The sequence below is a fragment of the Sphaerodactylus townsendi genome, linkage group LG03, assembly GCF_021028975.2.
Source record: "Sphaerodactylus townsendi isolate TG3544 linkage group LG03, MPM_Stown_v2.3, whole genome shotgun sequence".
Taxonomy (NCBI): Eukaryota; Metazoa; Chordata; class Lepidosauria; order Squamata; family Sphaerodactylidae; genus Sphaerodactylus; species Sphaerodactylus townsendi.
Window position 1 is genome coordinate 107,570,010 of NC_059427.1, and position 13,853 is coordinate 107,583,862.

Genomic DNA, 13,853 nt, shown 5'->3' on the forward strand with positions numbered 1-13,853 from the left:
TGGTATGCCACCATGAAATTACATGAATTGTAATTTTAGCTTTTATAGCTAGAATCTACTTAATCCAATGCATGAATTCGCAGTCTGCAGACATAGCTATACACTTGGAAAAAATGTTTGTAAAGAAAGAAAGTAGTTGTGATTCCCATTAAAATGTATGCTATGGGGCTATGAGATATTGGAATTAATTCATGTTATATGCTCAAATTTTCAAAAAACATGTATGACATGGGGAAAGAAAACTGGGAATAAGCCTCATTGCATAAAATGAGACTTGCCTCATGAAACAGCCTGCTGAAGATTGCTCCCAAAAGATCTAGGCAGTTCTGTGCCCTTTGATCTCTACTTTCAATCTTGGGTGGGGCCAGTCTGGAATTAATCTCCAGGGTCATTTCAACTGTCCAATCTGCCCCTTTTCTCCTGTTTCCTTTTTTTCCCCCAGAGGGCAGCAGCAGAAGGAGAGGAAATGGGACAAGATCAGTGTTCTGAATAGTTTCCTTGGCTGGGGAGTTTTCCTGATTCTGCTTGGTTTCCCCACCCCTATCTTTTTATATTGTATCCCATTGCAGTGTGCATTGTATGACTCCTAAGTCAAGTAAAATGTTATTTAGTATTAATAATCCTGTTCCTTTCCTTTAATGTTTCTTGGCTAATAAACAACTATTATTCAATTCACAGCAACAGAAACCCAAGTGATTTGTATGGTCATTTGCTTAGGATCAGGTGGAATTTCTGTCTGAGGGGCCGGTGGCGTCTTCTTGTTCAGTTTGTCTCAGCAGCTTCCATACCTGGAGCTAACCAGAGTTCAGCCCTAAAGGGAATAGATATTTCACAGAATGATAGTAACAGACTTGCTGTGACATTCAAATCACTCCCAGCAGTGAATTAATGCAGCAGGTTTCCATTTATCAGTGAGAAAGTATTTCCCAAGCAAAACTGCTGGAAGAAAAAATGTGCAGGCAGAGAACCCAAGCAGTTCTTTAATCACTGACAATGCCACACTTGCTACATTCAGTGCTTTGTATAAAGTGGGCCAAAAATCTCTTTTCACCTTGGTGAATTCTTTGCAGGCAAAGAACGGTTTCATGTGCCTGTACTTTTTTTCATTCCAAAGCTTGATTAAACTACTTCCACAATACAGCATATGCATTTTATCACCATTCAATATATTTTGTTTATGACTATAACAAGACAATAGAGCATCAGCATGATTCTGACCCATTAATCCTTGGCCTAGAGCAGAGGTGGCGAATGCCATTGGAGTATCACGCCAGCATAAGGCCAGCACATATGCTGGCAGGGGCTGATGGGATGGGTTGCCATACTGTCCATGCCAGCATGGCGTACAAAGGTAGTCCATTAACACTGGCTCACACCACTGGCTCTAGGGGTTGATGGGAATTGTAGTCCATAACATTCATGTACAAAGGTTCACCACCGTCAGCATAGAGGAATCTGCCTTACCATGAGCAGCTGTGTTAAGAATGTAAAAAAATCAGTGTTACATCTAGTCCACAACCTGTTTCACACAGCAGCCAACCAATTATCTTGGAAGACCAACAGGCATGTTGACTTCTGATACTGCCCCCTGAGTTTGGAGGTGGTCTTTAGTCACCATGGCTGGTAGCCATTGATAGAACTCTCCTCCAGACTCTGTCTAGCTCCCTTCATTAGATGCCCTTGAGTGTTAGTATTATGGGAGAGGGAGAAAAAGTTCTCAATCAGTTTTCTCCACCCCATGCATAATTTTAAAACCTCTATCATGCCTCCCTTCAAGCGTAGACTTGAAATGACTACTGCTGAAGGTGAACGCAGAAACTGCTGAAGCAGGATTATAGCTGAACATCAAGAAGACAAAAGTAATGACTACTGGAGAATTACTCAGCTTTAGGGTGGACAGTGAGGAAATTGAAAGTGTTGAAGACTTTCACTTCCTTGGCTCCATCATCAACCTGAAGGAGACCTGCAACCAAGAAATCAGCAGGAGATTGAGAGTAGGAAGGACAGCCATGAAGGAGCTAGAAAAGGTTCTTAAGTGAAAGGCTGAGTCACTGGCAGTCAAGATCAAATTAATTCATGCCATAGTATCCCTATTACTATTTGTGGGTCTGAAAGCTGGACAATGAAGAAAGTTGAAAGGAAGAAAGTAAATTCATTTGAAGTGTGGTGTTGGAGGGGACTTTCACAGATACCATTGATTGTCAAAAAGACAAATAAGTGGGTTCTATATCAAGTAAAGTCTGAACTGTCCCTATAAACTGAAATGTCTGAACAGATAGAAATACTTTGGTCACATTATGAGAAGTCAAGAATCATATTAGGAAAAGTTGAAGGCAGCAGGAAAAGCAGAAGACCTGGGATGGGTTGTCTCTATAAAGGAAGCCACGGCCTTCAGTCTGCAGGACCTAAGCAAGGCTGTTCATGACTTTTGGATTCATAGGGTTGCCATGACTGTCTTTTTTTCTAAACTGAAAAATCCCAAACTTTTTAATGTTTCCTCTTAGGAAAGGTGCTCCAATAAGGGACTGGCCTCTTCTGCATTTTTTTCCAGCTTGGCAGTATCCTTTTTAAGAAACAATGACCAGAACTATATACAGTATTCCAAATGTGGCTGCACCATAGATAAATAGCACTGTTCTAACTATCCATCCTTGTGGGATTGTTGACTTCCCTCTATTGCAACAACTGTCTATTTATTCCTATTCCCTATTTCCTGTTGTTTAACTAACTTCTGATCTATATATAAAAAACCCCTGTTGTCTTATCCCACAGCTATTAATCTTACTCAGGAGTCTTTGGTAAAGAGCCTTGTCAAAAGCCTTTTGGAAGTTCAAGTATATAAAGTCTACCAAATTACATGCCACTTGCTAGTTAACCTGCTCAGAGCTCAAAAGGGTTAGCAAGGTAGGGCTTCCCTTTGTAGAAAGCATGCTGATTTTTCTTCTGTAGACTTTGTCGCTCAATGTGCTTAATAATTCTCTCTTTATTAACAGTTTCTATTAATTTACTTGGAACAGATGTTAGACTAACTGGCCTGTAATTGCCTGGATCCCCAGTAGACCATTAAAAAAAAATCAGTGTGACATTTCCTATTTTCCAGCAATCTAGCACTCAGACCTATTTTAGCATCAAGTTGCATGTATTAGTTAGTAGATCAACAATGTCACATTTGAATTCTGTAAAAAGCTTCAGGTGGACCTGGAGTTTTCAGCTTAGTTTTCAGTTGGCCTAGCTGTTGTAGAATTTTATCTGTTGACACCTTGTTTAGATTCAGTGTTACAGACACCCTTTCAGGAAACCCATAAATCTTCTCAGTCATAAAAACATAAGACATTCTTTGTTGGATGAGACCAGTAGTCCATCTAGTCCAGAATCCTGGTTTACAGAGTGTCCACCTAGTTGCTGCCCAAGGAGGGGAGGAAGCGATCCAAGGGTGCAGAAGGAGACACAAAAAACTCATTGTGTGGGTAAAATTTGGCCACAGCTATTTTATTGGTGTGCCGGCAAAAGGTAGCAGATGCGCAGCATAGGGGACAGATCTGGCACTGTGCAGCACATTTGCTGTCCCCCAGTAATAACGTGGGCAACACGTCTGCTGTCCCCAAGTAATAATCTTCCTCCAGCCCGATGCATGTGGGAAAACACCACCCAGAGCAGCAAGATAGTGGGATCCATCTGGACACTGGCCTCGGGATGAACTCCCCTTTCTGCCAGGGGGCACAAGCCACCAGCAGCCCCCACCTGGGCATGTGGTTCACAGGCTCGCTCCACAACTAGTCCTCTTATGGAGGCACCCACCAAATGGGGAGGGCCAGCACACAGGCTTCTCCACCCTGAACAGATCAGTGTCCATGTGCAACCTGCCAGGCTGTGCCAGATGAAATGCAAATAACAACAACAATCACCATAATCAGAATGCCAACAACAACAAAAACTCAGACCCACGGGAGAGGGAGGGTGGGAGAGGCCGTCGGTGCTTGGGCAAGAAGAGGCACGGGATGGCCTGACCTGCCCATATAAGGCCGCAACCTCGCCTCCTCCAGGCACATAACTCGCTCGTACCGGCAGCTGGGTAGTCCAGCCCCATGCTGGGCTGGATGCCAGTGCTGAGCCTGCTCCATTCTCTGCCCCACTCTCAGGCAGCAATGCCAGCCAAGGTAAATCTCAGCTGCTCTTTCTCCTGGAAGGCCAATAAGAATACATAGAGACCAAGGCCACCCCTGGATGTTGCTTCCTAGCAGAGGAATTCAGGGGTTCAAATGCCTCTGGATATACAGGTGATAGTAGGTTGGAAGAAGTTCACAGTGGTGGATTCCACACAGGGCAAATATCACAGGTGTAGGACACAATACAAACCATTTTGAAGGGGGGGGGGGCTTTGCACAGGTCTTATCCCCAAAACGAGTCTGCCCCATTTTATTTCCTTCTACTCAGGATTTTCAAAAATTGTTAAACAAGTGATCTTTTTACAAAATTCTGAGTTGAAGCCACTCCCACGTGAACAGCCAGACAGGAGGCACTTTATTTCCCTTATTTCCACTGTGCTGGCCGCAGTTAAGGAGAATCTGTCTGCCATTGCCCTGCCGCTGCATGGAGGCCTCTTTTTCTTTTTTTATTTTGTATGTTGCACATGTGCAACCAATGGTATTATGGGACAATCGGCATGGCTGCGGGGGTTCATTTCTGAATGCCTGCACAGCTACGTATGCGTTGCAGGAAATAAAAAAGAAGTGTCCTCAAGAAAAAGGCACGAAAGCAACCCAGATGGTTTCCATGGGCTCCAATCACTGCCTGCACAGCACGCATGTGAACAGGAAAAAGGTAAATAGGTTCCTTTATAACGACTGCAACCCGTAGCCCCCATCTCCTTAGCAAAGAAGGGAATATGAGGCACCCCCTTTGAGGGTCCATAACTTTGGACCCCCTAAACCAAACTGCACCGAACTTGGGGGGAGTCCCATCAGGACAGTTTCCAGATGATACCCTGACATTTTGGTGCTGATACATCCAAAAATGCGCCCCCTTCAGGAACATCCCAGAAATTTGCCCAAGAATCTTTGTTCTGCATTGAGTTTTCTGTATTGCTGTCAATGGGGGTTGCAGGCTGGGGGGGCACATTTCTGAAGGCACAGTCTCAAAACTTTTAGGGTCTCATCAGGATACTGCCCTAATGATACCCCCCAGGTTTGGTGCAGTTTGGTTCAGGGGGCCAAAGTTATGGACCCTCAAAACTGTAGCCCCCATCTCCTATTAGCTCCCATTGCAAGCCTTTATTGGCATAGACAACAGTACAACAATAATAAAAACAGATTAAAAAGCATATACAATACAGGAAATAAATGTTAGGTTGAAGGAAATCTACTGGTGTTTAGTAATTTCCAGGAGAAAGTCTGCCACTATCATACAGAGAGAAGGATCAGAATTATCCAACAAGTAGTGTAATCTAAATAAATCGGGGAGATCTGGTAAATGTAAAGGAGTAAGATTCACATACTTGGATCTGATTTCCTTGAATCTGAGACAGTGTAGTAATTGGTGGGCCAGAGATTCAACTGAGCCATCATTACATGGGCACAATCTTTCAGTCTTTTCTTGCTTATTAAATCTGCCATGTAACAAGGCAGAAGGCATAACATTAAACCTGGTGAGCATTATGGCTCTCCTTTGAGCAGGGTTTATTAAGCAATACAGGTAGTGTGCCAAGTGGCCCCGTTCAAATGAGAGAGAGAAATACAGGGGGGAGCACGTTTTCTTGGCTGCGGTGATTAGGGTAGAGAACTCTCTATCCAATAGTTGATCTTTTAATTTTCTATAAGCTTCTGAATAGGACAAAAGGCAAAGTGAATCCACTGACAGTCCAATAGAGGCCATTTTTTCTTCAGTTATGGAAAACCAGGGATTGGAATGGGTGTCAGAGAGCAGATGGTGGACTAGGGAATTACAGTCCGAGAGAAAATGAATTTGCAGCCAGAATCTAAAAGCCCTCAGCCAAGCGGCTGAGTGCAAGGAGTTTTGACCTAACTCCAGACAAAGGGCTGCATAGGGCACACAATTTGGGGATTAGCTCCCATTGGAAACAATGGGGGATGGGGCACCCCCTTTGGGAGTCCATAACTTTGGACTCCTTGAACCAAACCTCACCAAACTTGGGGGGTAGCATAAGGACAGTCTCCTGATGATACACTAAAATTTTGGTGCTGATATATCTAAAAATGCACCCCTGCATGCACCAATGTCCTGGTGCAAAAATAAATTGGTTGTGGCAGAGTGGCCGCCCATGGGGGGGAGGGCATCCAACTCAGGTTTTGCCCAGGGCTACAATTTGCCTCGTTACGCCCCTGTATTTGTGCTTTGAATTATTGGACCTCTAGTTCTGATTTGGCCCCTGGGAAATAGTGGAGATCAGGCTCTTTCCTTTCTAAATGCAAAGTCCTGCACTGTCTGTGATTAGGCAAAGGCCTGCTGTTTTGTTACACTAGAAACATAGGCCCCTTCCACACACACAGAATAATGCGTTTTCAATCCACTTCCACAACTGTTTGCAAGTGGATTTTGCTATTCTGCACAGCTTCAAATTGCATTGAAAATGGGTTGAAAGTGCATTATTCTGCATGTGCGGAAAGGGTCATGACCATCTGGAATCCAATTGGGAAACTCTGGGCTGAGAATTTCCTGAAGATTTAGAGGTGAAGCCTGGAGAGTGTGCATTTTGAGGAAAAGGACCTCAGTTGGGTACCATGCCATAGGAGACTACACTCCAAAACAGCCATTTTCTCCTGGGAAATTTATCTTTATTGCCTGGAGATCAGTTGTTAATTCCAGGGGATCTCCATGCCCAACCTGGAGGCTGGAAACCCCCAGGACCAAATTTGTGTAGTATTTATTGACATTTCAATTACCTTCTATAGCCCCAGTTGATTTTCCTATATTAGGCCACCAGAGAAAGGAGCCCTCAAATTCATTAGCCTCAAGGCATTACCGAGACTAATAGTTTCATCTCTCTCTGCCAAGAGCTAAGGTGCATTTGTCAGGCAGAGAGCACCTTATAGTGAAATATATGCTTTCAAACACATAATTAAAGTTGCCCTTAGTTACACTTGGGAAAAGACTTACCTGTGAAGAAAACTAAGAAGTTTTTGATGCACACCATGATACACACCTATTGCTGCACAGGAATCAAACTTCATAAAATAGGAGATAACATTCTTATTAAAATGCAGCATTCAAAGCAGTATGCAAACTTCCTCTAAACCAGGATGTGCTAACTTTACCCATGTAACGCTCTTCATTTTTTTTCTGTCCCAGACTTTAAAATGCTGAGCAAAGTAGAACCATTTTTCTTCCCTTGGTGTGAAGCATTACATCTGTCTCCCCTGTATCGATTGTAGCATAACACTCCAATTTATCACAGTCATCTGAGACTTTTAAATCCTGTCATTTAAAGTGTTTACAATCCCTCCTCAAAGGTTTGTTTCCCTAACAAATACATACTTTGTTTTCTACCCATGATGTTGCTGATGAGGATATTGATCTATGCAATCTACTGCTTCTCAGCAGATGTGAGAACAACGGTCACTGCATCTACCATCACACCCTTTCAATTACTTCCTGTAACAAATTTCTAGTTTTGGGTCAGAGATTATGGTTAATTGTGGGAAAGCAGGGTGGAAGCTTAAAGAAAGTTTGCATAAATGTAGATGTCCCTTTTTAAAAAAATGCTAAAAAAATGTTCAATGTATTTCCATAAGCCAAGAAACCTTCTAGGAATTGAACAGATCTTGGTGGTGAAAAATATCATCTTTCTTTGTTTCAAAATGATTGCCAGGTCACAGGGGTGTATCTGTAGAAAATGCCTTCCAGGGCAAGCACTACTGGCATACCCAACTCCACCCCCAATTCCACCTGTGTGAGGGCCATGGACTGTTCAACATTGGGCTCGGTCCAGCTTTAAACTGCAGGCTTCGAGCTCAGCATCAGACTAAGCAGCTGCTCTGCCCGACTCCATCTTTATAGTGCTGACTCTTCCTCCAAACTCTGCCTTCAAAGGTCAGGTGAAGCTTGGGGGTGAAGCCAGCAGTATAAACCTGGAGCTGGGTAGAGCAACTGCTTAGTCTGATGCTTAGTTCAATGCTGAGCTCAGCCTAGCTCGATGCCTGCAGTTTAAAGCTCAACCAGCCAGGCTGAGCTCAGTATCAAACTGTGCACTGGCTCTAGCTGGCTCCAGTTTTATGCTGCTGGATCCAGGTAGAACTTGGGAGGGTAGAGCCAACAGTATAAAGCTGGAGCCGGGCAGAGTGACTGCTCCGCTTGACACTGAGCTCAGCCTGGCTGGGCTGAACTTTAAACTGCAGGCTTGAAGCTTGCAATTTAAAGCTTGATCCAGGAAGGCTAAACTCAGGGTTGAACAGGTATGCCTGGCCCCAAACTTCACATGATATTTGGGCACAACCAGTTGAATGTTGAGCTCATTCTGGTGGGATTGAGTGTTCCACTGTGTGCCCTGCCTCCAAACCCCAGATGGAATATTGGATGGGACTCAGTTCAGCAGTGAATACTCAGAGGCTACAGGGCACGAGCTGCTGCCCTCTTCAAGGGGTGGTATCCAGGGCATGTGCCCTGGTTTGCCCCACCCTAGATATGCCTCTGAAGGGTAAACCCATTTGTTGCAAGGATAAGCAAATGAGTGGTTTGATTGGCAAACATAGAGTCCAGCAGGAGATCTCCAGGCAGTTACACCCATTTCTTGCCACTGCTTCATAGGCCACCAAGTACGAAAGGGGTGGAGGCAAAGAATTGCTTCCAGAGCAAAATCGGAAGTTAGCTCATAGAGTTTTGGGTAAATTCTAGAGCATAGTCCCAACATCATGACGTGACTTCCAGTTTTGCACTGGAAGTGACACCATCTACCAATGCAAGGCTTGCAAACCTGTCACCATCTTCCTGTTCAACAATTACTCCCAGCAAACCTAGTGGCACTTCTTACAAGTCTGCACAAATTTGTAATTTTACAGCCATTGTCCTATATTGGTGGCAGACCACAGTCAAATTCAGTCTCTGGCAACACACATTAAAAGTAACAAGCATGGACAGGGCCCACACAAGGGTTTTTGGTGCCGTGGGTGATTTAATATGTTGGTGTATCCCTTTCAAAATATATACACAAATATAGTGCAACATCAACCAGCTCATTATGAAGGGCTGCAATCCTAAGCAAACTTTCCTGACAGTAATTTCAATTGAAGATGGTGGGACTTACTTCTGAGAAGACATGGTAGACATGCATAGGAGGTGTACTGGTTTGACTTCCTCTTTGCTCTGCACCCATAACTCCTGGGGCTGCCTGTAGCTTTCTAAATCCTTTGGTTCCCCACCCACCACCCACCCCTATTATGACATCTAGACAATCTAAGGCTGAAACCTTTCCCATGCCCAGGGCAAATGTGGGTACATTTGCTCTGGGCATGGGAAAGGTTTCAGCCTTAGACTGTGGAGAATAGCTGTCAGTCAAAGTACTGGGCTAGGTGGATCAAAGGTCTGACTCAGTTTTATGTCAGCTGATAGGTCACCTGCATTTTAAAGAAAAACCCACTCCTTACTCATGTGACACTGGCCTGTTACTGGAAAGACTAGGCTAAAACAACCTTCCAGATATGCTCACCTTGTATGTGTCGAGGGTGCCAGGGACACTCAAATGTTTGATCTCCCCCTTGCAGTCTCAAATATAATTACTCCACAGATCATTTGGTGGCTTAGTACTGACCTGCCTCAGCCCTAAGCCATTCCTGCCCTGTCCCATGAGATTTCTTTTTAGATATGTATAGATTACTCCTTAGTGCCCTCCAGCCAATGTGGCAACTATTGCAGAAGAAGCTATTATTTAGCTTTGACAGGCTGTTCATGTAACAAATTATCATTCTGCACAACTTCTGCACCCATATCAGCTGCTATGCTTGTGGTCACTACAGCAGGAATAGCTTGGGTGACAGAAGTGGGAGAAGGTTCATACAAGCTATTCTCACTTAAATCCACCCTTAGTGTGTGTATCCAGATAGAGGTGGTGCAATTAATCTTGTCTGTTGGACCAGAAAGTCTTAGGTTCAAATCTCTTGCCGGCCCTGAAGGTTCATTGGGTGACTTTGGGCCAGACACAGTCTTGAGACACAGTCTTGAGCAACTGCCTTGAAAGATTTGGGTGAACAGTAGCAGTTAGATATGATAAATTTTAAAAAGCATTCAGCTTAAGCCGGTGTCCTGTGCCCTAAACAAAGAAGTTTTGGGTCTCAGTGGGAGTATCCAATTGTCTTCTCTTTTCTCTTAACAGAAGCAAAAAGACCTACATTGAAAAGTGCTGGAAAGATGTGCGCGTGGGAGACTTTGTGCAACTGCAGTGTAATGAGATAATCCCCGCTGACATCCTGCTGCTCTATTCCTCTGATCAGAATGGGATCTGTCATTTGGAAACAGCAAGCCTCGATGGGGAAACCAATCTTAAACAACGACAAGTAGTGAAAGGATTCTCTAATCAGGTAGGCCTTATCCAGCTTACCTTTCTGCTTTTCTTTTTGATGCAAACACATGTAAACAAAAAAACCATGAACTTTCCCAGCTAGAGGAGGGTCTTTAATACAATCACTTCTTCAACAGATGTTCCTGTCTACAACATGTTACTTGGTTGGCTTGCATGAGACCATTAACCTAAAGGCCCTAATGTTAGCTCCAAGTACAGGATCCAAGGTGACTGGGGTTCTGCTTATAAAAGCATTCTAAAATGATGCTCAGAACCAGCTTCAAGCCTTTGTTGCTGAGATACAGAAATGTGGTGGGAGATTATTACAGTTCAGTAGAAAATATTGACACACACTGAATTTGAACAGACATTAGTCGTATACTATGTGGTATACAACTTTATGAGCAAACATGCCTGAATCCAGGCCTGTCCAAGTTGTCAACCACTAAGCCAAATGCAACCTGGCAGCCATTTATTGGGCTTGCCAGATGCTTGAAAACATACCCTTCCTGTCTTTGCTTTCCCGTGACAAAAAAAAATGGGCTCCTGATGAACTGACATCCACAGTAGATGGGTGCATAGCTTGCTGGGTCACAAATATAAACCAGACAAAGTGGAATTACAGTCAAGTAAAAATCAGCTTCATTGAAAGCACAGAAGATCAATGTTTAGGATGCATAACAAGGCAATACACAAAATACAAAAATACAAATGAAAATTGATAATTAAGTCTGCGTGGTAACTCCCACTGTTAATGAAAGCCTTGTGGTGAGTTCCATTTGAAGTGAGTTCAAAGACAAATTATGATAGCCACATAATGTTAAAATCCTTTCCCAATAGACTGCTTAAACAAGGAAAATCCAATCCAAAAGAAAATGGAGCCAAGCTTTCAAGGATTTGTTACGAAGGATGTCATGCAGTCCACGTTCTCTTGAGTAGCATTTCATAATAAACTTGAGCCTACAAGCCACTCTAGCTTTGACAAAGCAGGCAAGCTTGTTTATAATATATCTTATACTCTAATAACAAAGTCAGCCAAATCTTTGGATACTTAAATCCAGCGACTAGAGCTGTGAACAGGAAAGGCGCATATTTCTGCAAGCCTGAAAAGGGTCCTGGGTTTGCAGGGAAAAAAGATATCTTTAACAAAAAAGTCATTGGAGAGTTCAAAAAGCTGAAAATGATTAAATAAGTACCTGTAGGTTTAAGCAGTAAATTCCCTCAGTGTTCATTGCTAGGCAACCACAGATTTCAGACTTGGTTCTGGGGTCCTTTCTGGGCCTATTTTGTCCTTTGAGGGAGGATTCACTGGCTTGGATTGCCAACTCCAGGTGGGTACATTCCTGGAGATTTTGTGGTGAAGTCTGAGAAAGCCAGGATTTGGGAAGGAAAGAGGCCTCATCAAGGTGTAATGCTACAGTGTTCACCCTCCAAAGCAGCCATTTTCTCCAGTGGGACAGACTTCTGTCATCTAAAGTTTAATCATAATTCTGAGGGGGATCTCCAGATCCTATCTGGAGAATGACAACCCAAGGCCTGGCAGCAGCCTCTGGGTGATTTAATACCCTGCAATTTGCTTAATGTAGCAAGGCCTGGCTACTTGCTGTGAAACTGCCCTATGAAAGGCAGGACGGTAGTGTGTAGTTTTCCATGGTAAAAGCTACCAGTCAGAGGATGGGGGAAGATGCAAAACTTAAGACAGAGGGATAGATGAAGGTAGGTTAGCTGTTGAGTGGAATGGAGATAGGACTGCCAAGTCTAGGTTGCGAAGATCCTGGAGACTTGAGGTGTAGAACCTGGGGAAGGTGGTGTTTGATCAGAGGAGAGACCTCGTATAATGCCATTAAGTCTACCCTCCAAAGCAGCCTTTTCTTTCGGGGGAACTAGAGGTGTTAGCATCCACCTGAAGGCTGGAGATCATCTGGAATTACAACTCATCTCCAGATGGCAGAGATCAGTTGTCCTGGATAAAATGACTGCCTTGGACGGAGAAGTCTATGGTATTGTACCCTGCTGAGGTTGCTTTCCTCCCCAAATCTCACCCTCCCAGATCTGCAGGAATTTTCCAGCCTGGAGCTGGTGACCCTAAGGGACTGATCCCTGTCGTTGGGAGAGCCATTGTGATGCCAGGAGATACTGCAGCTGTGTGGTGGGGAAGAGGAGGGGGTGCGACTGAGAGTGCTGTGGAAGGGGGAGGAGAAGCAGGTTGGAGGCTGGAATGGGGATGCTTGAAAAAAGAGAGAGAGCGGTAAGGTGGGGAAATAGAAAGAAAGAGAAAGTGTGATGGGGCGGCAAGACAGAGAAAGTGACAGGTATAGAGGGAGGAAGAGTGAGAGACTGAGAGAAGTAAGGGGAGACAAGAGAAAACAAAGGTGGCATGGAATAGTTGCTCCTGCAGGTTTCTTGAGGGTCCCTCTTGTGTGTGTACCAATGTCATAACTTGATGTAAAGAAAAGACCACTGCACCCAAGTCATATCAAACGATAGGAAATGTGGCAATGGAAAAACTCTACCCCTGCCCCTCAGCTTGATAAAGATTTGGAGCTCAGCAATCCAAGCTAGTTTCTTTTTAATGCAAGCCAATTTCTGAAATCTGGAAATGACATCATCATGAGTAAAACAGGGATATAAATGACTTCCAAGAGCCTCCAGATCACCTGATTGTGTTGCCTTGCTGCTTCTGAATATGAAGGTTCCCTTTATTCACTAAGCAATTGATTGACCTATCCTACATGAATCTGTTTACACCCCTTTTAAAGCTGTCCAGGCTGTGAGCAAACGGCACAAAATTTAATTACTTGTTAGATAAAGACATATATATTTCCCTTTGATTCCCTTAATCTTTTGCTCAACAGCTTCATTGGTGCACCCAAGTGCTGGTCTTACGGGAGAAGGAAATAAAGACCTCTCTACCTACTTTCTCAACTCCATGCATAATTTTATAAACCTCTATCATCTCTCATCTCACAGTCACTGAGAGTGAAGGACTGAGGGGACAAAATTTGGGGGACCCAAGTCAGCTGGAGGTCACCTGAAGCCAGCCTCATGCAGCGTCCCACCAAACATCTTTCCAGCTGTTTTCCTTTTAATGCAGTTCCGGCTGCATCCACTAGGGGTGCAGAGAAGTTTGAGTACAGTATAAGACTGTGACTCTCAACAAACTTGCCATTCTGCAAGGCTGAACCAAATTTGCCTACAAATCATGCTGTGTGCATCAAAAGCCAGCCAGAACTGGAGCAAGACAAGCTGGCATGCTACAGTTATTGTTAATATTATTAATAAGAGGGAGGAGTTAATATTTCTCCATGATCAAAGAAAGTAGTAAAAAGATTCTTCCTCCCCCATC

At 43.8% G+C, this 13,853-nt stretch overlaps 1 protein-coding gene across 2 annotated transcripts in view; it reads left to right on the top strand.

The window, feature by feature from the left end:
- ATP10B (ATPase phospholipid transporting 10B (putative)) overlaps window positions 1-13,853 on the top strand; it is an 81,342-nt gene that overhangs the window by 14,545 nt on the left and 52,944 nt on the right. For both annotated transcript variants that reach the window (XM_048492258.1, XM_048492257.1), the window contains one exon: window positions 10,322-10,526. In XM_048492258.1, the coding sequence (XP_048348215.1) occupies window positions 10,322-10,526 (205 nt within the window). The remainder of the gene's footprint in view (window positions 1-10,321; window positions 10,527-13,853) is intronic.